Here is a 25,423-nt window from a genome sequence, read left to right as displayed (position 1 = left end):
TACCAGGATATAAGGTAAGGATTATGGGGTTAAACTTGAAAGACTGGAAGGGGTATACATTGGGAGGTGAATGTGACAAAGTTCTTGAATCTCTCTTTTTATTCACATTTGGATAGTTCTCTTAATCTAATTACTGGAAAAGTTGACAAATACTATATGTAGAAGAATACAAATGCAGAAGGTTACAAAATAACTGAAGGGGTGACCACCTCTAAAATGGTGAAGAGAATGAGTCTTTTGTGTGTGAGCTTTTACTGCTAACTAAACCACTCCGTGTTGACCTGGCAAACCTCTCCGACTCTAAGATTCAAGCCGAACACCAGAGCCTTCACAGCCCTTCCCATTTAGTTAGTTTTCCCCTTGGGCCCCCATTGTCCTCCGCCCACATCTCAATTATAGTACTTATCACAATGCTCTAGTAATTTAGTTTGTGTGTGGGCCAACGGCTGTGCTCAACTGCATTATCCTCACCTTAGTATCTGGACTATATAAAGTATTTAATAATTACTCACTAAGTCAATATACTTACACTTTAAAGTGTTTCTTACATGCCCACACATATGTATACACATATCTGACATCTCTGAGCACAGTTACATGTTTCATTTAACAAGGGCTATACTTTGATGGAAAGTATTCTTGGTTTTGTCAAAATAACTATCATGACGCCAGATGGTAGAATCTTTTTGATGAAACTAAATAAAACTAGTGTCCACTCTAGTCACATATTAACCATATTATTAGGCAATTACTCAATACAACATAGTAGGTACATAAACCTTACAGTCTTACTCCAATCATATCTCCTTACTTATGCCCGTTTCTTCTGTATTAAAAAGAGTCCAACATATCAATATTATAGTAATTTAGAACCACATGCAGAGATGTGTGTTTCTGCAAAAGCAGCACAGAAGGGAAACTAGGATATTCCTGTGGCAGCTCTCACAACTATGTGTGGAAGAATATGGAACTGAGGAACGATGGGTGGGTGTCATATTGAAAGAGACAAGGCCAGAGTGTATATGCATGACAAGGGCAACAGATCTATAGGCCATGAAAATTAGCTCTTGTGACAGCATGGGTAGTTATATATATATTAAAGATTTTATTTATTCATTTGAGAGAGAGCACACAAGCAGGGGGGAGAGGCAGAGGGAGAGGGAGAAGCAGACTCCCCGCTGAGCTGGGAGCCTGACGTGGGGCTCGATCCCAGGAAGGGATCATGACCTGAGCCGAAGGCAGACGCTTAACCAACTGAGCCACCCAGGCGCCCCAGCACTGGTACTTATATTAAGCAACTGCCACAGACATACACTGTATAGGGAAAGCAAAGGAGTAGCTTCTCTCAAATATTTTACCAGTAGACAGATGCTGGATCATTAACTTATACATTTAACACACAAAAGCCAATAGAATCATTACTTTTAGAAGAGTAATCAGGAATATCACACCTAACTACCACTCCAGTCACATATTAACAGATTACATAGCTCATCCACACAGGTAGATCTGTAGGCATTCTGCCAGGTGGCAGTCTGTATCAACTATGACCCTGCTCACTTCTCTAAGTATGAGGTAAGTTCTAGCAATGAAGTAATAACAGGTATTCACGGGCCTACAGATTTATTCAGAGATTTATAAATCTAAGTAGGAAAGGAGATAAAAACAAATAAGGAAAAGGCAGTAAGAGGTTCCTGATTCATGAAGACAGGTTTCTAATTGCTAAGCAATATAGTAAGGACAAGGCATCAGCGACTTACATCTGATTCCCAGTAATAATGAAAGATTAGGCTCCTTGCCCTGAGCACGCTGATTGAGAATACTACACAATGCCTTCAAGTCAAACAAACAATAGGACATTTCCTTGAACAGCTGATCAATCACACTCAAATCGGATAGTGGCCATTTGGTAAGTACTGTCTGCTGCCTGGATTGGTCTGCTTCCTGGCCCTGATCCAATAAAGAGCACGTCTCTTCTGTTTGCCTTTGGTTCTGCAAAGGATAAAGAAAACATAAATCAGGTTGTTAGAACAGAGAAAGGGTACTCAAAGTCATGCAGTTGTCTGAACATTATCCCCCATTTATAAACAAAACGGTGGAGTCATATTACATACACATTAACCAAATTTAACTGCATACACACAGTGGGGGGGAAAAAAAGGAATTTAAAATAGTGGAAATGAAATGATTCAGTGATTCCTCTGTGTCATCTCATGCCCTAGGGTAGATCTGAAAGGGGCAACAAATCCAGACTCACTTTCTAGGAGTATCTCATGCCACATAATGTCACATAATAAGCATCTTGGTTATATATGTATTCTTCTATAATGAAATTTATCCCAAGAACAAAAAGAACTATGAAGAAATTTTAAACCTCATCCTGTAGTTTTACCGTTAGTAGCAATAATGATTTAGTTACTTTGAAACTATCTGTTGCATATTGAGAAAAAAGTATCTACATTATGTTAAGGTTGATAGGAACCAAAATTTTCAGCATAAGAGAAAAAGAAATGCAAGTATAAAATCAAAGAAAGGAAAAAAACCCTAACAATTTTGAATTGTGAAATTTGAATTGGAAGTATCAATATGAACTCATAATCTATTACACTCAGAAAAATCTACCTTCACTTCATCCCCAAAACTGTCACCATCTACTTCTCATTCTGAAAACTGCTAGAGGCAATTTAATTAGCCTTCCAGTTGGAACTGTATTTCAAAATAACCAGCCTGCATTGATGAGGAAAAGATTTTTTTAATAGATGAATGCCAGCTAATAAATGTAAAAATAATTAGAAAAAAATATGATTCTTTTAATCATGTAATGATTTAGACAATGATCATCAGTGAATACTAAAACCATCAAGGGAAAGGGTACTGATAAACTGCATATTCACAGTTACCTAAGTATCATTCCACAGATTACCTGCTATTTGCAGAGGCCATAATGTGACAATGGAAAAAATTAGTCTGTTACCATTTTAACCCAGTGAGATCAGTATTTCTGTCACTTACAGTGGGATAACCAAACATAAATAATTTGATGACATGAACAACACCTACAAAGTCTTCATGCCAAAAAACATTTGACTTGACTTCATGGTATCTTTAGCTCTTACTTTTAGGGTATAAGAGATAGAGGGGGTAGAGAACAAGATAAATGACACCATAAGAAAGCAATCAGACAAATCCAGAAGGCCTGATTATCTATAAGTCTTTAAGACAACAGGCCCAGATTTGTCAACAAGTCACTAACATGGAAAAAGTGAGAAATTTTATATGACAAAATGAAACTCAACTTAATGGTCTTTGATTGAATGTTGGTTTCAACTGTCATAAAAAGCATCTGGGAAAGAAGTGGGGAAATTTTGGTACAGACGAGGTATTATCAAATTTTGAGGAATATTATTCTTACTGGGTTTGACAATGGTGGTAGTTATATGAGAAATGTCCCTAATTTTTGGAGATGCATTCTGGGTATTTAGAGGCAAAATGTCATGATGAGAGTTAAAAAACTACCATAAGTATTTTTTTTTTTTTTGTAAAACATATCCTTAAATGCAAGTCAAGTATGTCATCTTGTAATTAAATGAAGAAAGTGTGACCTGTTCCAATGATGAAGTGTCAACACACTGCAACTTCCTTAAGGATTTCCAAAGGTAATTTTATTTATGTTCAATTTATGCTTTACTGAATTACTCTGGGACCTAATCTCTATATAATATTTGACTGTGTTGCAGTTAAGTCTGTGAAATTATATTCTGAGACATAAGGAAAATAAAAGTTTGCCTTTTAATTAAAATTTTGTAAGAAACCTAATGGATTTAATTGGCACACCAAAATCAAATCTTCAACTAAAAAATGTTCTATGAATATGTACAAAATAAGTATCTGCTTTAACTTGAATAAGTACTGTATCATTCTTTGAAAACGATTTGAATTTTTTCTACTCACATCAAGCAATGTTTTTGTTAATCTCTGTAGGTTTCTTTCTTTCTTTTCCAGCTCTTCCATCATCTTTTGAGTAGTTGATTTTTCTTTAGAAAGTTTCCCTTGCATAGACTAGAATAGAGAGAATTGGAAAGCAAAGCATGTTGTTAATGCTAAAAGCTAAATGCAGAGAGGTAACTAGGAATATGGACTCTGAATACTTTGGATCTGTCCTCCCTACCCCTTGGAAGATGAAGTCTTCACTTTTAAATCAACCCATACTGCTCTAGAGTGGATGTCAGCAAAGGGAAAAACAAATATCCACCTTTACCAAGAAAGTTTTTAATCTGGGAAAAACATGTTAAGCTGCTGTTTAATGCTATGTTACAAACAGTTCTTATTTTATTAATTTTTTTGTTTATGCATTCAGAGTGTATTAGCAAATCTATACTTCCCCCTTTTTTTCTTATGGTTAATAGGACAAAACTATTTATAATAAGATTGTAAGACCATCCCCACATTTTCTATCATTTGAAACACAGCTAAACACACTTCTCTCAGTGTATGGTATTCCAAGCAGTAGTTATGATGTTGAATTCAGGCCAAAGGTTTATTATGAAACTTTAATAAATGAATCTCTTAACTCGATTATAAAATCACAAATTATCCAGAACAAGATACTATTGTAAGAAAATCCTGAGTGCACCAAAGCAGTATATAGGATATCTTGAGTACTCGGGTCATTTCAGCTCTTAAGTCTGGTTTTCAGCTACACACCAAAGAAAAACTTGTCATAAACTCTGTAGTTATCAGTGATTTCTAGGTGTTTCAATCAACATTTTTTCATTTTGTGAAATCACAAGATCAATAAACATATAACAAGAGATTTATTTTCCCCTCAGGACTGTATTTATTTATTTATTTTAAATTTTATTTTATTTATTATTATGTTATGTTAGTCACCATTACAGTAGTACATCATTAGTTTTTGATGTAGTGTTTATTTAGTCTCAATTCTGAAACTACTTCAGAATGCTGACTACTGAAATAGCATACCATCCACTAGGAAGGTTTTTCTCCCCCTCACATTATCTCTCCCTAGAATAAGAGAAGATAGCTGTCACCATGGGTTGAGATAAGACTGTAAATAGAAAACAGTTTTCTCAGAAACAGATATTCAACCAAGTAGCTCTTGCATTTGTTTGCTAAACTCTATAAAAAACTTTACATTTAATAACTCGCAAGTTGGATACAAATGAATTAAGCTCTGTAACAAGTATATATTTCCTTCCAGGATAAACTTTATACTCCACAAAATTTAATCTCATAGCACAAAGTCACATGGGCTTTCTAAGTATGTATATTTCTGGATTCTGAAATTCCTTTGTAACTGCATGTGAATGAATCAAAAAACCCTATTTGACTAAAGGATATATAGGGATTTATTCACCTAGTTGAAGATCTATGCATACTGGCTCAACATGATTGACTGGAATCTAGAATTCATCCTAAATTTTCTTAACATTTGTGACTGTTTATTTTATCAGAACTGTGGAAGAAAGGCACCACAGATTAACTACTCTAAATCTAACATTTTAACAATGAAAACTGACCGAGAGGTATTTTCACAATGCTGTAATAGACTTCTTTAGAAAATTCTAGTGTTTTATATTTTTACCAATTCAGAGTCATAATGAATGTGACTAATAATTAGCTAGCAAATGTTTGTATATAAGACTAAATTTAAATCAGTGAAGAAACAGGAAATTTTCTCCATCAGAATAAATCAGAAATGTCTGGCAGTAGTGCTATTTGTCACAGGAAAAAATCTGGATTTAGATTTGGGAAATACATCAAGCTTAAGATGTTATGTTGGTTGGGTACAAGGGTACTTATGAATTAGTTCTTTAATAGGGGAAGCAGTTCACAGATAAGCTTATCCTAAAAGTTCCATATGCTGTACAATTTCTAGAATAGTACGAGGGTATGAGTGCCATAGTTGTCTGACACAACATTCCACCTAAAAGATTATTTCTTTATTCTAAATTGTATGAAAAAGCCTATGTTTAAAGTTTAAGAAAAAAAGAGAAAGGAAAATTTCTATGAAGCTTAGAATGGGATTACTAAAATTAAAAACTTTAATTTTCAGATGTCTATATTATCTCTTTAAATTTCCAGTTAATAATCATGTTTTTAAAAAATTCTAAGTTACTAACCCACAGATATTTATCACAATCATTCTTGAAGCTGAAAAATGGTTTTAAAAACATTTGTTGCTTTGATCTAAATATCTAGAAATTGCTGTCTTTTGTCCCATATACAAAATAGCTCAAATGAAGGAAAGACAGATGTGTCTTAGCCAACAATTTTATACTACCCAAACCCAATTTAAGAGAAAATATTTTGATTGAAAACTTATGTTAACTTATATTATTTTACTATATAAACACACAGAACCCCCCATATATGCACATGCATGTGTGCATGCATACACACACCATACAAGAGTTTCATTAAAATTCTTTCATGCAATTATTCATTCAGCAAAAATTATAGCCAAGCACAGTCTGTGCACTGGACAATGCATCAGTGAAAAAAAGTCAAAACTGCTGGTCCTTTCATAACTTTTACTAGGAGGTAAATAAAGCTCTTTGGAGAACAAATAGAGCATGGCAAGGGAGAGGAGGCTGGATCTCAAATGGGGTAAAGTACAGGCTCATGGAAAAAGGTGACATTTGAGCAATGTCTTGAAGAAGGTGAAAGATTACATCTCATAAGATATCTACAGAGTGTTTCAGTCAGTGCAGAAGTTCTGAGGCAGATGGTGTCTTCTGTGTTTGAGAAAAAGCAAGAGAGCCAGGGTGGCAGAAAATAGAAAAAGATGAAGTCAGAGAAGGCGGGCGGTACAGAGAACAGATTGTGTAAGGCCTCATGAGCCAGTGTAAAAACTTTGATTTTTACTTTGGAAAAAATGAGGAACCACTGAAAGGTTCTGAGAAGAAACATGATCTGGTTTTTGTTTGATAGGTCCCTCAGGCTAATGAGAATAGACTGTAGGCAAGCAAGGATGGAAGCAGGCAGAAATCATCCATATAAAGAACAAAGATGGGGTGGACCAGGGTAGAAACACAACAGAGGTTGGGAGAACGAGTCAGATGCTAGATATATTTTGAAGGTAGTAAGATTTGTTCACAAATGTGAGGCAGAAGAGAATCAAGGATAAGTCTAACATTTCTGGAATGAGCAAATGGAAGGAGAGATGGCCATTAATAAAGAAGGAAAACATGGAGGGTAGAGCAGGTTTTACTATTTTCTGTTTGGGGAGGGTGAGAAATTCAATTTGGACATATTATGTCTGATATGTCAAGTGGTGCTGTTGAGTAGGCAGCTGGGTATACAAGTTGTAAGGTCAGGGGAGAATTATGAGCTGGAAGAAGTTAGGGAGGAGCGAGCACACACATATGTAAAGCCATGAGATTGGATAAGATCACTAAGACAAGTACTGGTAGAGAATTCTAGGAAAGAAACAAACCCCTTTTTTTGAAATATGATACAATTTTTCAAAAACATTTTACATGTCTTCAAAATAAACTTTAAGTTAAATATCACAAATGAAATTAAACTTATCCCTAAATTATAAGATAGAAGAATTTCTAATAAGGTATTTTCTCCAATTTTTATATACTAGACTACTAACCTGCCTTTATCTTTATTATAATAGGATTTGTGCTACAGGTGTTAAATTTATTGTGTCTAGTTAAATAAATCAAACAAGAGAACAACAACAAAAAACTTTTTAAAAAAAGTTCTTCTGAAATTTTTTTGGTTAAAATTTTATTGTACATATTTCAATGATCTAGAAACTAGGTAAAGTCAATCACTTTAAATTTATTTAAATTTAAAGATAAACAGATAAAAGGCTCCATACTGTTATGATTTTATTAATACAAATACACTATTCTTGAAATAATGTAACTATAACAAAGGTAAGATAAAAGTGCTACTATCATTAGAAATAGCAATAAAGAACATGCACACTTAACAGGTAAGGTAATAATGGCATCTAGAAAGCATTAACAAGGGGAACACATTCTTTTTTTTGCAGGGAGGGGGGATGGATTCTTTGAATGAAATTTAGTGATACTGTCTCTCAACACCTTTTAAAAAAAAGTAGTTAAGGGGCGCCTGGGTGGCTCAGTCGTTAAGCATCTGCCTTCGGCTCAGGTCATGATCCCAGGGTCCTGGGATCGAGCCCCGCATCGGGCTCCCTGCTCAGCAGGAAGCCTGCTTCTCCCTCTCCCACTCCCCCTGCTTGTGTTCCCTCTCTTGCTGTGTCTCTCTCTGTCAAATAAATAAAATCTTTAAAAAATAAAATAAAATAAAGTAGTTAAGAAAGTTCATCTCCTACATGAGGCCACTCCTTCAAGACTGGGAGAGGGGGCTGTTTATCTAATGCATAGAAACAAACACAGAAGAGTAAAAAAATTTTTTTAAAAACAGAGGAGTATGTTCTAAATGAAAGAAAAAGATAAAATCTCAAAAAAAAAAAAGACCTTAATGAAACAGAGATAAGTGAGTTCAAAATAGCAGTCATAATGATGCTCACCAAGGTCAGCAAAACAATGTATGAACAAAGTCAGAGTTTCAACAAATAGAAACTATAAGAAAGTACCAAGCAGAAGTCACAGAGTTGAAGAGTATAATAATTGAACTGAAAAACATAATAGACAGGTTCTATAGCAGACTGGATGAAGCAAAAGAATGGATCCCTGGGGTGCCTGGGTGGCTCAGTCATTAAGTGTCTGCCTTCCAGTCAGGTCATGATCCTGGGGTCCTGGGATCAAGCCCTGCTTCGGGCTCCCTGCTCAGCGGGAAGCCTGCTTCTCCCTTCCCCACTCCCCTTGCTTGTGTTCCCTCTCTTGCTGTCTTTCTCTGTGTCAAATAAATAAATAATAATAATAAAAAATCTTAAAAAAAAAAAAAAAAAAAAAGAATGGATCCCTGAACTCAAAGACAGGGCAGATTTCATTCAATCAGAGCAGCAAAAAGTGAAAGAATGAAGATGGCTTAAGGGACTGAAAGGACGATACCAAGCAAATAAATATTCACATTACAGGGGTCCCAAAAGGAGGAGAGTGAGAAAGGGGCAGAAAACTTATCTGAAGAAACAATGGCTGAAAATTTCCCTAACCTGGAGAAGGAAGGAGACATCAAGATCCAGGAAACCAAGAAAGTTCCAAATACAATGAACCCAATGGAATATTACTCAGCAATATAAAAGAAGGAAATCTTACAACCTGCAACAGTGTGGATGGACCCTGAGGGCATTATGCTAAGTGAGACAGAGAAAGGCAAATACCATGTGATCTCACTTACCTGTGAAATCAAAACAAACAGACAAACAAAAACCCTCAGAGATAACAGAGAATGGATTAGTGGTTGCCAGAGGTGGGTAGGTGGGGGAAAGGATGGATGGGTGAAGGGGGTCAAAAGGTATAAACTTTCAGTTATAAAATAAGCCCTGGGGATATTACTATCAGGCATGGTGTCTACAGTTAATATTGTATTGTATATTTGAAAATTGCTGAAAGAGTAGATCTTAAAAGTTCTCATCACACACACACACAAAAACTGTAACTATATGGTGATGGGTATAAACTAGACTTATTGTGATCATTTCACAATATATAAAATATCAAATCATTAGATTGTACACTGGAAACTAATATAATGTTATAGTCAATTGTATATCAATAAAAAATAAACAGGTAAAAAAAAGTGTATACGGTTAATAGTAACAGTATAAGATTTTTTTTTTTTTAAGATTTTATTTATTTGGCAGAGAGAGACAGTGAGAGAGGGAACACAAGAGGGGGGAGTGGGAGAGGGAGAAGCAGGCTTCCCGCGGAGCAGGGAGCCCGATGTGGGGCTCGATCCCAGGACCCTGGGACCATGACCTGAGCTGAAGGCAGACGCTTAATGACTGAACCACCCAGGTGCCCCCAGCATAAGATTCTGTAGTCAGACAAAACTAGGTTCTGGATCCACAGCTTACATGCTATGCAACCATAAGTATGTTATTCAACCTTTCAGGGTTCCAAATTCATCCGAAAGAATTTCCAACCTTGTAAGGTATTGTGAAAATTATGCAGTATGTATGCAGACATTTGTGGTGTCTGCCTATTCAAAAATCCCATGAGTCATAAGCATCATATTTGTAAGAATTTTGCATCTCTTGGGGCACAGTTCACTGGATTGGGCTGAGTGAACATTTGACCAAACCTGAGGAACTGGTACCCAGAGTCTATGAGTCTCTCTCTGTGTGACTGGAAATGAACTATAGAACTTAGGGGCTGTAGGGCAGCCATATTTTGTCATGTGAGCTAAAGAATAAAGGAAGCGAGTCTGCAGAGAAAAGAATGAAACACACTGCAATGAGAGAAACAACAATGCCTCTTCTTTCTTGAAGCCAGGTTTTATTCCTACTCATTGGTTCCACAGTATCTCTGCATTCTTATATCACAGTAGATTCTACCAGTTTTGCTTAGGCTAAATTCAATTGGTTCTGTTGCTTATAACCAAAAGGCCTAAATGACTTTTACCTGGTACAAAATATTTATGCAACACTAATTCTTTTCTTTTTATATAAATATTAAAAAGAACCCATTTCTTATATTAAGTCATCATGATGTACATTTAAATATCTTACAATTTTGTCAATTATACTTCAATAAAGCTAGAAAAAATAGTAAGAGCCCATTCAAAACTCAGCATTGTGGGCAAAGGTTTTTGGTCTGTTTTGTTCACTAGTTATTCCCAAAAAGACTGCCTGGCCCATGGTAGAAACTCAGTTAACAGTTATTGAATGAAAAAGCGTGAAAAAGTAACTAACACCTAATTTAGTTTTTAAGTAAAAGGCTATGTTCATTCATTCAAAAATAGTTACTGAGCATCTTTTATACACAAAGCACTGTGCTAAGTGCTCAACTGGATAAGACTGCTCAAAAAGCCTACTACACCTATTACAAAGCCCTTAAGTAAATGTATCAGAAAACAAAATCAGGCATATTATTTAATCTCAAGGAGCTAATAATACCACTATATTGTAGAGTGTAATGTACTTAAAAATTTCACTTTGGAGACAAAATTTCCAAATTCTATTTCTAGGCAACTGAATGCAAAGTGTTTTCCACAAGACTAGCTTTCTGACATGCTCCAGTTTAAGTATCTTTCATTCCCGGAGAAGAACACTTAAAACAAATCTTTCCCCTAAGGCTCACATAAGGAAGAGATCAGACTAACACTTCTCTGGTGCATTTTTGCCTTTCTCTTGGGATTTTTCACTTTGAAGCAGCTAGGAGCAATGCCAAGAGCACAAACTCTGAGGTCAGACATGAATTAGAATCTGAGCTGAGACCTTAGGCACATCTTTTTAAATCTTGGCTACTTCATATATAAAAAGACACTCTTACATTGTAAGCTTACTATTGAGGTTTAGAAATAATAAAAATAATCAGAAAGCACAGTTCCTGTAACATCTAATATCATCATCACCAGCATCATCACTGATACCTCTGTACTTAATAGGCTCCATTTCTCACTTTAGCCTAAGTGTGGAGAAATATTAAATCCCTTTTCTTCCTTTTTGCATATGAATAAAAAGGAGAATTTTCAAAATATTTGTAAAAACTAAGATTACAAAATAAGGAATATGCAAACACCATAAAAATTGCTATTTTTTAGGTTTCTGTTTATAATAATCCAAGACCATGTACAGTTCAAATTCCTGTACATTAACTATCATCTTACTACCTGATATAACTTTAAAAACAATCTGCCTGAGAATTCTGCTTCCAGCAAGACAGCATGAGGAGCCTTTCAGACCCACTCCTCAGTGAAAATTTTACTTATTTTTTTAAAGATTTTATTTATTTATTTGAGAGACAGAGAACATGAGCAGGAGGAAGGGGCAAAGGGAGAGGGAGAAGCAGATTTCCTGCTGAGCTGGGAGTCCGATGTGGGATTCAATCGCAGGATGCTGGGATCATGACCTGAGCCGAAGGCAGACGCTTAACCAACTGAGCCACCCAGGTGCCCCCTCAGTGAAAATTTCAAAAGAGCACATTTAAAGTTTCTGTAAATGGTCCTATGAGTAAACAGAAAATTAATAAACTTATATTCAAGAAAATCTATTAAAAGTAAGAACAGCAAAGTCTATAGTATTTGAAACAAAATCCAGTCCATCTTTATGCTCTCATAGCTCAGCAAGATGGAAATTCCACTCCAGACTGGGACAGCCAATAACACAAGGCTCCCCTTCCCCCCCAGCTCCCAGTTATAAAGCTATCTTCCCAGGAAGGGCGGGACATCAGCATTTCTTATCCTGCCCTCAGCTACCTGGACCTCAGGCTAAGTTCTAGACAACTATAGCCAAAAGATGGGGACCCGCTTCTTCTGCCCAGGCCCCCTCATGGGAACGAGGCTTTACCTTGGGTACAGCACCACAGAGAATACTGGGGACCTGATTGCCCTTGCCTTGGCTTCTGTGGCAGGCGTTCCACACTGGGAGAAGCAAGCCAAGATGTAGAGCTACTGCCCACTCTCCTTCCACTGGATTTTTACCTTCTAGAGAGTCACTCAGAAGTCATTGTTCCCACCTGCGTTGACCTGGCTCAAAGATTTTCCCCGGGGAGAAGCAAGTCACAAAACAGAATTCTAAATGTCTCTCTAAAGGACCTGAATTCGGGGGATTGGGAAAAGATGGCGGAGGAGTAGGGGACCCTATTCCAACTGGTCCCCGGAATTGAGCTGGATATCTACCAGATCACTCTGAGCACCCATGAAATCAGCCTGTGATGTAAGAAGATCTGGATCTCTACAAACAGAAGATCGCAGGTGGTTGGTTTCAAGGTAAGAAGCGGGGAGCCGTGATTCCGCAGGCAGATATCGGAGGATAAACGGCAGTGGGAGGGTGCCTGGCCATGGGGATCCTACACCGCTGGTGAGCAACAGCCTCACGTGCTGGGGACGGGGCACAGACTCACAGAATGGTAGCGGCAGGGAAAGGACTTTAGGGCAGCCCCTGGGACAGAAACCCGGGGCGGCAGGGTTGCACGTGCGAACTGGGAGCGGCTGGCGGTTTTAGAAGCACAAAGGGCAGAGACATGCCCCGACCTGGAGGCAGGACTGGGAGCCCTGCAGAGGGGCGCACAAACCAGGACACTGCAGTTTATAGCAGCACAGACAGAAACGAGAGACAGTGGCCTGGAAAGCTCACTGAAGTTCAGACTGTGATCTCTCTGCTCTGAGGCAGAGGGCTGTTAACGGTCTCTTCTGCTCTGACTCTTGGAAGAGACACAGGAAGCCACCAGGGAAAGCCGCAAGAGAACAAAAGCCCCAAAACACCGGTTCCCACTGGGCCCAATCCCCGTCACAGGGGGGCAGGGCAACTCTGCCCAAACAGGGTTGCCTGAGTAACAGCATGACAGGCCCCTCCCCCAGAAGACAGGCTGGAAGAACAAGAGGCCAGCAACCTTAAGGTCCCTAGAAAACAGGTGCATCTTGCTTGGGTTCTGGTCAATAATTTGGACTCTATACATTCCCTCAAACACCCCTCACCAGAATGACAAGGAGGAGGAACCCCCAAAATAGGAAAGACTCAGAGATTATGACTTATGCTGCAGATTTACAAATCGATGCAGATATAACCAAAACGTTGGAGATGGAATCAGGCTAGCAATTGTAAAGACAATAGCTAGAATGGAGAAATCAATTAATGCCAACATAGAGTCTCTAAGGGCAGAAATGAAAGCTGAATTGGCAGAACTTAAAAAAATGCTATCAATGAGACCCAATATCTAGATAATCTAACAGCTAGGGTAAGTGAGGCAGAAGAACGAATTAGTGGCCTGGAAGACAATTTAATAGATAAAAAGGGAAAAGAGGAAGCCAGGGAAAAACAACTCAGAATCCACGAAAATAGAATCAGAGAAGTAAGTGACACCATGAAGCGTTCCAAAGCCAGAATAATTGGAATCCAGGAGGGAGTGGAGAGAGAGAGAGAGAGGACTAGAAGATATATTTGAGCAAACTGTAGCTGAGAATTTCCCTAATCTGGGGAATGAAATAAACATTCGTGTCCTAGAGGCAGAGAGGACCCCTCCCAAGATCAAGGAAAACAGGCCAACACCCCAGCATGTAATAGTAAAACTTGCAAATCTTAGAACCAAGGAAACCATCTTAAGGGCAGTTAGGGGGAAGAGATTCCTTATGTACAGAGGGAGGAACATCAGATTAACGTCAGACCTATCCACAGAGACCTGGCAAGCCAGAAAGGCCTGGCAAGATATATTCAGGGTACTAAATGAGAAGAACATGCAGCCAAGAATACTTTATCCGGCAAGGCTTTCATTTAGAATGGATGGAGAGATGCAGAGCTTCCAAGACCTGCAGAAACTGAAAGAATAAGTGACCACTAAGCCGGCCCTGCAAGAAATATTAAGGGGGGTTCTATAAAAGGAGAAAGACCCCAAGAGTGATATGCAATAGAAATTTACAGGGACAATCTATAAAAACAAGGTCTTCACAGGCAACATGATGACAATTAATTCATATCTTTCAATAATCACTCTCAACGTGAATGGCCTAAATGCTCCCATAAAACAGCACAGGGTTGCAGATTGGATAAAAAGACAGGACCCATCCATATGCTGTCTACAAGAGACTCATTTTGAACCTACAGATACATCCAGACTGAAAGTGAAGGGATGGAGATCCATCTTCCATGCCAGAGGACCTCAAAAGAAAGCTGGGGTAGCAATTCTCATATCAAATTAGATTTTAAACTAAAGACTGTAGTTAGAGACACAGAAGGACACTATATCATTCTTAAAGGGTCTCTCCAACAAGAAGATCTAACAATTTGTAAATATCTATGCCCCCAACATGGGAGCAGCCATCTACATAAGGCAACCGTTAACCAAAATAAAGAGTCGTATTGATAACAATACGTTAATTGTAGGAGACTTCAATACTCCACTCTCAGCAGTAGACAGATCATCTAAGCAGAAAATCAACAAAGAAACAAGAGCTTTGATTGACACACTGGACCAGATGGACCTCATAGATATATACAGAACATTCCACCCTAAAACAACAGAATACTCATTCTTCTCGAGCGCACATGGAACTTTCTCCAGAATAGAACACGTACTGGGTCACAAATCAGGTCTCAACTGATACCAAGAGATTGAGATTATTCCCTGCATATTCTCAGACCACAATGCTCTAAAACTGGAACTCAATCACAGGAAAAAATTTGGCAGAAATTCCAACACTTGGAAGCTAAAGACCACTCTGCTCAAGAATGTTTGGGTCAACCAGGAAATCAAAGAAGAACTTAAACAATTCATGGAAAGCAATGAGAATGAAAACACATCGGTCCAAAACCTATGGGATACTGCAAAGGCGGTCCTAAGGGGGAAATACATAGCCATCCAAGCCTCATTCAAAAAAGAAAAATCCTGAATTCACCAACTAACTCTACACCTTAAAGAAATAGTGAAAAAGCAACAAATGATGCCTAAGCCATGCATTAGAAGAGAAATAATTAAAATTAGAGCAGAGATCAATGAATTAGAAACCAGAAACACAGTAGATCAGATCAATGAAACTAGAAGCTGGTTCTTTGAAAGAATTAATAAGATCGATAAACCACTGGCCAGACTTATCCAGAAGAAAAGAGAAAGGACCCAAATTAATAAAATTATGAATGAAAGGGGAGAGATCACGACTAACACCAAGGAAATAGAAACAATTATCAGAAATTATTATCAACAACTATATGCCAATAAACTGAGCAATCTGGATGAAATGGAGGCCTTCCTGGAAACCTATAAGCTGCCAAGACTGAAACAGGAAGAAACTGACAACCTGAATAGGCCAATAACCAGTAACGAGATTGAAGCAGTGATCAAAAACCTCCCAAAAAACAAGAGTCCAGGGCCTGATGGATTCCCTGGGGAATTCTACCAACATTCAAGGAAGAAATAATACCTATTCTACTGAAGCTGTTTCAAAAAATAGAAACAGAGGGAAAGCTTCCAGACTCATTCTATGAGGCCAGCATTACCTTAACCCCCAAACCAGGCAAAGACCCCATCACAAAGGAGAATTTCAGACCGATATCCCTGATGAATATGGATTCCAAAATCCTCAACAAAATCCTAGCTAATAGGATCCAACAATACATTAAAAGGATCATCCACCACAACCAAGTGGGATTTATCCCCGGGATGCAAGGGTGGTTCAACATTCGCAAATCAGTGTGATAGAACACATTAATAAGAGGAGAGAGAAAAACCAAATGGTCCTCTCAACTGATGCAAAAAAAGCATTTGACAAAATACAGCATCCTTTCCTGATTAAAACTCTTCAGAGTATAGGGATAGAGGGAACATTCCTCAAGTTCATAAAATCCATCTATGAAAAACCCACAGTGAATATCATCCTCAATGGGGAAAAGCTGAGAGCCTTTCCCTTAAGATCAGGAACACGTCACGGATGCCCACTCTCGCCACTGTTGTTCAACATAGTACTAGAAGTCCTAGCAACAACAATCAGGCAACAAAAAGAAATAAAAGGTATTCAAATTGGCAAAGAAGAAGTCAAACTCTCTCTTTTCGCAGATGACATGGTACTTTATGTGGAAAACCCAAAAGACTCCACCCCCAAATTACTAGAACTCATACAGCAATTCAGTAATGTGGCAGGATACAAAATCAATGCACAGAAATCAGTTGCTTTCTTATACACTAACAACACAACTGTAGAATGAGAAATTAGGGAAACGATTCCATTTACAATAGCACCAAAAACCATAAGACACCTCGGAATAAACCTAACCAAAGAGGTAAAGGATCTATACTCTAGGAACTACAGAACACTCATGAAAGAAATTGAAGAAGACATAAAAAGATGGAAAAATATTCCATGCTCATGGATCGGAAGAATAAACATCATTAAAATGTCTATGCTACCGAGAGTAATCTATACCTTCAATGCCGTCCCGATCAAAATTCCAATGACATTTTTCAAAGTGCTCAAACAAACAATCCTAAAATTTGTATGGAATCAGAAAAGACCCCGAATTGCCAAGGAAATGTTGAAAAAGAAAAAGCTGGGGGCATCACGTTGCCCGATTTCAAGCTATATTACAAAGCTGTGATCACCAAGACAGCATGGTACTGGCACAAAAACAGACATATAGACCAATGGAACAGAATAGAGAACCCAGATATGGACCCTCAACTCTATGGTCAAATAATCTTCGACAAAGCAGGAAAAAACATGCAATGGAAAAAAGACAGTCTCTTCAATAAATGGTGCTGCGAAAATTGGACAGCCACATGCAGAAGAATGAAACTCGACCATTCTCTAACACCATACACAAAGATAAACTCAAAATGGATGAAAGACCTCAATGTGAGACAGGAATCCATCAAAATCCTAGAGGAGAACATAGGCAGTAACCTCTATGACACTGGCCACAGCAACTTCTTTCAAGATACATCTCCAAAAGCTAGTGAAACAAAAGCAAAAATGAACTTTTGGGACTTCATCAAGATAAAAAGCTTCTGCACAGCCAAGGAAACAGTCAACAAAACAAAGAGGCAACCCACAGAATGGGAGAAGGTATTTGCAAATGACACTACAGATAAAGGGCTGGTATCCAAGATCTATAAAGAACTTCTCAAACTCAACACCCAAAAAACAAATAATCAAGTCAGAAAATGGGCAGAAGACATGAAAAGACACTTCTCTGAAGAAGACATACAAATGGATAACAGACACATGAAAAAATGTTCATCATCATTAGCCATCAGGGAAATTCAAATCAAAACCACACTGAGATACCACCTTACACCAGTTAGAATGGCAAAAATGGACAGGGAAAGAAACAACAAATGTTGGAGAGGATGTGGGGAAAGGGGAACCCTCTTACACTGTTGGTGGGAATGCAAGTTGGTACAGCCACTTTGGAAAACAGTGTGGAGGTGCCTCAAAAAATTAAAAATAGAGCTACCCTATGACCCAGCAATTGCACTCCTGGGTATTTACCCCAAAGACAAAGATGTAGTGAAAAGAAGGGCCATATGCACCCCAATGTTCATAGCAGCAATGTCTGCAATAGCCAAACTGTGGAAAGAGCCGAGATGCCCTTCAACAGATGAATGGATAAAGAAGATGTGGTCCATATATACAATGGAATATTACTCAGCCATTAGAAAGGATGAACACCCAACTTTTACATCAACATGGATGGGACTGGAAGAGATTATGCTAAGTGAAGTAAGTCAAGCAGAGAAAGTCAATTATCATATGGTTTCACTTATTTGTGGAACATAAGGAATAGCATGGAGGACATTAGAGAAGGAAGGGAAAAATGAAGGGGGGGAATCAGAGGGAGAGATGAACCATGAGAGACTATGGACTCTGAGAAACAAACAGGGTTTTAGAGGGGAGGTAGGTGGGGAGATGGGTTAGCCCAGTGATGGGTAAGGAGGGCACATACTGCATGGAGCACTGGGTGTTATACGAAAACAATGGATCATGGATCACCACATCAAAAACTAATGATGTATTGTATGGTCACTAACATAACATAATAAAATTAAACTAAAAAAAACAAAAAAACAAAAAAAATAAAATAAAATAAAGGACCTGAATTCATCTGCAACAGACTGTGAAGTTCAAGCCTTAGGGCACTCGCAAAAACTGAAGAGATCTATCAAAATACCACCAACATTTTTCACAGAGCTGGAACAAACAACTCTAAAATTTGTATGGAACAAGAAAAGACCCCAAATAGCCAGACGAATGTTGAAAAAGAAAACCAAAGCTGGTGGCATCACAATTCTGGACTTGAAGCTCTATTACAAAGCTGTAATCACGAAGACAGTACGGTACTGGGACAAAAAGAGACATATAGATCAATGGAACAGAATAGAGAACCCAGAAATGGACCCTCAACTCTAAGGTCAACTAATCTTCAACAAAGCAGGAAAGAATATTTAATGGAAAAAAGACAGTCTCTTCCACAAATGTTGGGAAAATTGGACAGCCGCATGCAGAAGAATGAACCTGGACCACTTCCTAACACCACACACAAAAACAGACTCAAAATGGATGACAGACCTAAATGTGAGACAGGAATCCATCAAAATTCTAGAGAACACAGGCAGCAACCTCTTTGACTTCAGCTGCAACAACAACTTGCTAGATATGTCTCCAAAGGCAAAGAAACAAAAGCAAAAATGAACTATTGGGATTTCATCAAGATAAGAAGCTTTCACACAGCAAAGGAAACAGTCAACAAAACTAAAAGGGAACCTACAGAATGGAAGAAGATATTTGCGAATGTCTTATCAGATAAAGGGCTACTATCCAAAATCTATAAAGAACTTACCAAACTCAACACCAAAAACCAAAAAATCCAGTCAAGAAATGGGCAGAAGACATGAACAGACATTTCTCCAAAGAATACACACAAATGGTCAACAGACACATGAAAAAAATGCTCAACATCACTTGGCATCAGGGAAATACAAATCAAAACCACAATGAGATACCATCTCACACTGGTCAGAATGGCTAAAATTAACAACTCAGGAAACAACAGATCATGGCAAGGATGCGGAGAAAGGGGAACCCTCTTAACACTGTTGGTAGGAATGCAAACTGGTGCAGCCACTCTGGAAAACAGTACGGAGGTTCCTCAAAAAGTTAAAAATAGAGCTACCTTACGACACAGCAATTGCACTCCTAGGCATTTACCCAAAGGATACAAACATAGTGATTTGAAGGGGCACCTGCACCCCAATGTTTATAGCAGCAATGTCCACAATAGCCAAATTATGGAAAGAGCCCAGATGTCCATCAACAGATGAATGGATAAAGAAGATGTGGTGTGTGTGTGTCTGTATACACACACACACACACACACACACACACACACACACACACACACATGATGGAATACTACTCAGCCATCAAAAAGAATGAAATCTTGCCATTTGCAATGACGTGGATGGAACTAGAGGGTATTATGCTAAGCAAAATAAGTCAGAGAAAGACAAATACCAATGCTTTCACTCATCTGTGGAATTTCAGAAAAAAAAAAAAAACTGATGAACACGGGAAGGCAAGGAAAAATAAAGTAAGATGAAAACAGAGACGGAGGCAAACCATAAGAGACTCAACTCTAGAAACAAACAGGGTTGCTGGAGGGGAGGTGGGTGGGAGGATGGGGTAAGGGCATTAAGGTGATGGGCATTAAGGAGGGCACTTGAAGTAATGAGCACCGGGTGTTGTATGCAACTGATGAATCACTAAATTGTACCTCTGAAACTAATAATACAGTATATGTTAATTAAATTAAATTTAAATAAAAAATTAAATAAATTTATACTTTATAAAAAACCAAAAAACAAAACAGTAGAGGTTGTGGCAAAAAGCATTTGGGAAGAAACTGTTAAGATTCATTGAAGGTATAGGCTAACCTACTGGCTGGCTAGATTCCTAGAGAGAAAAAGTGAAAGAGACACCTTGGAAAAGCACTCGCAGGAACAGAAAAAAAAATCTCAAACATTAACCTAAGGAGTTTTTCCTTCAGAGGAACCAGAACACATCAGTCTGTGAAGCAATTTATACCACAGGGCATTACTGAAAGCAACGGAATAATCAGCTGGCAATTAATGGAGCTTAACTGATGGCGTGGTCAGAGAAAGAGACACAGAAGATCACATATTATAAGAGATGTCTAGAATAGGCATATCTGTAGAGACAGGAAGTAGATTAGTGATTGCTTATGGATGGGGAGAGAACAGGGTTCAAGGGAATGCTATAGCTAAAGGGTAAGGGGTTTATGAGGTGATAAAAAGGTTCCAGAATTGACTGTGGTCTTAGTTCCATATATCTGAGTATACTAAAAATTACTGAATTGTATACTTTAAATGTGTGAATTGCAGGGTATGTGAATTATATCTCAAAAGAGCTGTTATTTAAAAATCAGCACAATGTAAAACAGTTTAAATGTGTCAGGAACACACCCAGGTTTCTCAGAACTACCTTCTCCTCCCTTTTTTTTCTCTTAAATCTCAGTCTTCCCAGTCAATTCCCACTTTTGGTGAATGAGCCCCCTGAGGACCCTGACGGCACTTCCCAATGGCTCCAGAATGAGGATACTGCCCGGCTAAGGAAGAACTGCCTGGAGAACTTGTTAATAATGTATGTTACAAGCGTCATGCCAGAGATACTGAGTCATCAGGTTCACAACTGGGCCCAGAAACTTGTATTTTAAAAAGCATCCCAAATACTTTAAATGTTCATACAGGTTTGGTGACAATTCATGGCAGATAACATGCTCCAGAACATTCTTTCTTGATTCAACTGACCTGACTCCCTTTCCTGCCTCTGCATTCCCCACCTCAGACACAAAGAACTAACTTTTCAGAAGTTAAATCCACCTTTTAGATACATTTTCTAACATTTTAATTAAGCAACAACTATACTGTGTCTATAACAGGCCTACATGTACATTAAGGACTTCTCATAAATAAAACACTCGAGATAAAGCTCATTTTTAAAAAAGTTACTTTTCCTTTGATAGAAGACCTTTTTTTGGCTGCTAGGTTCTTTCAAAAATTATTATTAATTTCTGATAAGAATATTTTTAGGTTTTCGTGCATTATAAAACAATTTCACAAAGGTAAAACTTTTAAAAATTAAAAAAAAACTAAGCAGAAAGAACTTCATGTCAGGACACATCACAAAACTAAGATAACAAAAATAGGAAATAAACATCACACAATAATAATGTGAAAACATTAAATCAACTTATTTAGGTTAAAGCAAAGTTAAATTCTACTTATAAGACATTTTAATGGCTTATGATTCATTTTCCCACTATTTCTACTGAGAAAACCTGCTGGATGAAGGCTTTAAGAGAGACTTGCTAAAATTGGAATAAAATCTTTGGAGGCTATGAAAACATCTCTTCAAGTGTTATAAATAGAACAGACTGTTACAGTTTTGAGATTGGAGGTTTCTAATCATGCTTTGAAAGTGAACAGTCTTAATTACCTTTAAAGCATCATTGTGTATTTTATGACATTATGATCATTCATTGATAGCTGTCAACTTAGAAAGGCCCTTTAAATGCAAAAGTTCTTTGCACAGGGAAAACAGAGTGCACCTAATAAACTTTTTTACTCTGTATCTCCTCTGCCAAAAGCTTATAATGGTTCCATACAATGATGAACAGCTCACTGGAAACAGGATTATGTAACTAAAATATGCTTTTAAGCAATAAATAGGAAGGAAGGCAATGCCCAATGAAGAACTCATTCACATTCTGACTGAAGCCACATTTATGGAAATGATGGGGAATGTTCTATTGCAAAATGTCTTTTTATATTGTATACCGACAGAAGAAAAACCTGTAGGAGAAGAAGCCAGTTTAGCTATACTGGTTTCGTAAATGTAAACACAGGCATTATTTCTAAAGGATCAATGAATAAACAAGTTATTCATACCAGTTAACACTGTCCTCTTGTCAGGTGAACAAAACAGTAGATAAATCTGTATTTTTTATAGCATTGAACTCAATTTCAAAATCAGTGTATACTTTTACATGAAGTACTACTACTTTTCTATATTCAACAACAAAGACAACATAACTAGAAGACTCCTGAACTTCCAGAGCTGTAAACCAATAAATCTGCCCTTGGCCTAAATCAGGTATATATTTATTTGACTTCTGGTACAAGGGTGGTAAGCCACAGTTGTATTTTAAATATAGCACTTTCACTCTGGAACAATGCCTTATTTTTATCTCCTATAAATTGGACATAAAATGAACACGGCAAGGGATTTTATTTTTTTTTCTTAAGTCACAAAACGTAAACTGTAAGAATAACTTGCTTATACCCAAGGCAATGCAATACTCCAAAAGTCAACCAAATGAACTTTGAACAAATTTGGTCTTCTCAATAGTTTGCAGGGACATAAGCAGTGAAAATTCTAATAATACTACAATTGTTTTGTCTATTAAACCTTCTAAAATGGAACAACTTCCTGGCAGTGTGGAGGAACAAAGAATACGCAAACTGTAATAGCAGTGAAATTTTACAATAAGTTTAATACTGTACTGACAGCGAAAATGCATCCCTCATGTTAAAAAATGTTGGAAAGCTCTCTGCTATCACTCATTATAAGGTATTTTGTGTTGCTTTGGCTATGCAAAGGAATTTGAAGTAATTAAAAGCAGAGCTATAGCATATGGGAAGGACATCATAATCTACAGAGGAGTAAGGCTGGTCATTCCTTATGTAAGCAGATGGGGGGAAAAACTAGGCAGCTTTAAATAATTAGTAATTGAAGGGAACTGCTCTATTATGTGTATCGACTTGATAATAAGCCCATTAACTGTGGTACAACACAACAAGAATACTTTTTCAAACCAAAGTGTTCTCTTTAGGATTCTCTCTGTGGTTTCCAATGCTAGGTAAAAAATTGGTAACCATTTTTTTAGAATAGGCAATATTTTCAGATGGGGGTTTACAGAGTATACATCTTTTATATTCATCACAACCAACCAAATAAAAAACCTAGCTTTTTTAACTGTGAAGGGCCAAAAAATAAAAAGTTTTAACAAGGAATATTAAGCAAAAAATTTTCTTACCATCTGAGGCATATTTGTCTCCATCTATAATTTTCTATTCAAATAATATCTTGATAAATATAGCTAATATGGCCAGTTATTAACATTTGCTACCTGCTCTGTTAGCAAACCATATACTAGATGTATAGCCTAGATAGATGGCCAGAATGACTTAGATACCCATTGCTTCAAAACATAAGACAACAGAATTAATGAGTTTAATTTGAAATTTTTAACTTGAAATGTTTACACAAACATTTAAAATCAAAGAATAGAATGGCATATAAATTACATATTCTTCTACATATTCATATATGGTCATGACATATTCAAGTGTGACTAAAAGACATGGTTGGTGTGTAAGAGTAAATTGTATTAAGATGCCACCATAAATAGGAAAAAGGCACATTTCAATTGATACAAATATATCCTGATAATCTATAATGTGAGAGATAGTATGTGATAAATTAATAAAATCTTACAAGTCTTATCCACCAAAATTTCAGTACCAAAGGACAATGCTGACTGTCCTTAATTTGCATTGAGATAACTTTTATTTGAATGATTTCTCGGAAAATGTTACCAAGTGAAATATAAATTTCTTTTATTATGGTCTATAATGAGTCAGATAATAATTGCTGAGGGAACTTAACCATTTTGTGATTCAAATGGCTTGTAGAACAACTGAAGTTATGTCTACAGGAATACAGATTAAAGAGTATAACCTCTGTGAACCAATACAGCAGGCCCACACACTTGTTGAACTGGCCTAGTATTTGATTAAAATGATAAATCACTTAATATGGCCAAAAGACAATCAAAGCAGACTGTCTATAATTCTGACACTTAAACCATTTATCTTTTTTATTTTTTACTTCCTAAAAATGGAAGGTATTTTAGGAGGTATAAAAATAAGAAAATTATTCAGCAAAATATGTCCAGTGGCTTTCCATCATACACAGAATAAAATACAAAAACATCTAACCCTATGTGATCTAGCCCCAGGCTACTTTCCACCATCACCTTTCACCACTCTACCTCACCATCATGCACTTTAGACTAGCAGCCTTCTTGCTGGTCTTGGAGTACACCAGGCACCCCAGGGCAATGGTGACTCTCTTTGCCTGGAATGCCCTTCCCTTGGTTATCTTCATCCAGATCTCTGTTCAGATATTACTTCCCCAGTAAAAACTTCATGACCACTGTATTTAATAAAGCACTGTCTGTCATTGCTCTCTACCCTACTTTTTTAATACTACATATCATTCCTTGACATTGTATCTTCATTTTGTCCATCTCACCCCACTAGAATGGCTAAAGACTTGCTCTGTTCACTGATGAATCTCCAGTGCCAAAAACAGTGCCTGGCACACATGTAGGTGCTCAGTAAGTATCTGGCAAATTGATAAAAAAATGAAAACACATTTAATCCACAAATTCTGGTTGCACATTATGAATCAGACACTCTAAGCTCTAGATACCCATATGATCTACCATAGTCTCTCCTCTTAAGAAACTAAGCAGGAGGTAAAAACACAAATACAAAAACAACATGTTATACTTGGATAACATACAAAGAATAATACATAAAATTATTAGGAACAAGAGAAGTGTTATGGCCAGTCACAATGGACTAAAAACAGTCCATTGTCTTTAATAAGTAGATCACTGATGACCTTAACCAAATGTGTCCTCAGCAGGAGACTATACCCAGTTAAAAACAAGTGAGGTAAGGTAAAAAGGTAAGGTAAAAAGAGAACAATTTCAAGATTTTTT

General features: G+C 37.3%; 1 protein-coding gene across 2 annotated transcripts in view; it reads right to left on the bottom strand.

Moving 5' to 3' along the window:
- The window catches only part of CEP85L (centrosomal protein 85 like), a 174,000-nt gene that overhangs the window by 3,220 nt on the left and 145,357 nt on the right, over positions 1 to 25,423 (bottom strand). For both annotated transcript variants that reach the window (XM_021693553.1, XM_021693555.1), the window contains exons 11-12: positions 3,952 to 4,059; positions 1,761 to 1,992 (exon numbers count right to left, since the gene is read on the bottom strand). In XM_021693553.1, coding sequence (XP_021549228.1) covers positions 1,761 to 1,992; positions 3,952 to 4,059 — 340 coding nt within the window. The remainder of the gene's footprint in view (positions 1 to 1,760; positions 1,993 to 3,951; positions 4,060 to 25,423) is intronic.

This window comes from Neomonachus schauinslandi, chromosome 8, assembly GCF_002201575.2.
Source record: "Neomonachus schauinslandi chromosome 8, ASM220157v2, whole genome shotgun sequence".
Classification (NCBI taxonomy): domain Eukaryota; kingdom Metazoa; phylum Chordata; class Mammalia; order Carnivora; family Phocidae; genus Neomonachus; species Neomonachus schauinslandi.
This window is presented reverse-complemented; position numbering and strand designations above follow the sequence as displayed.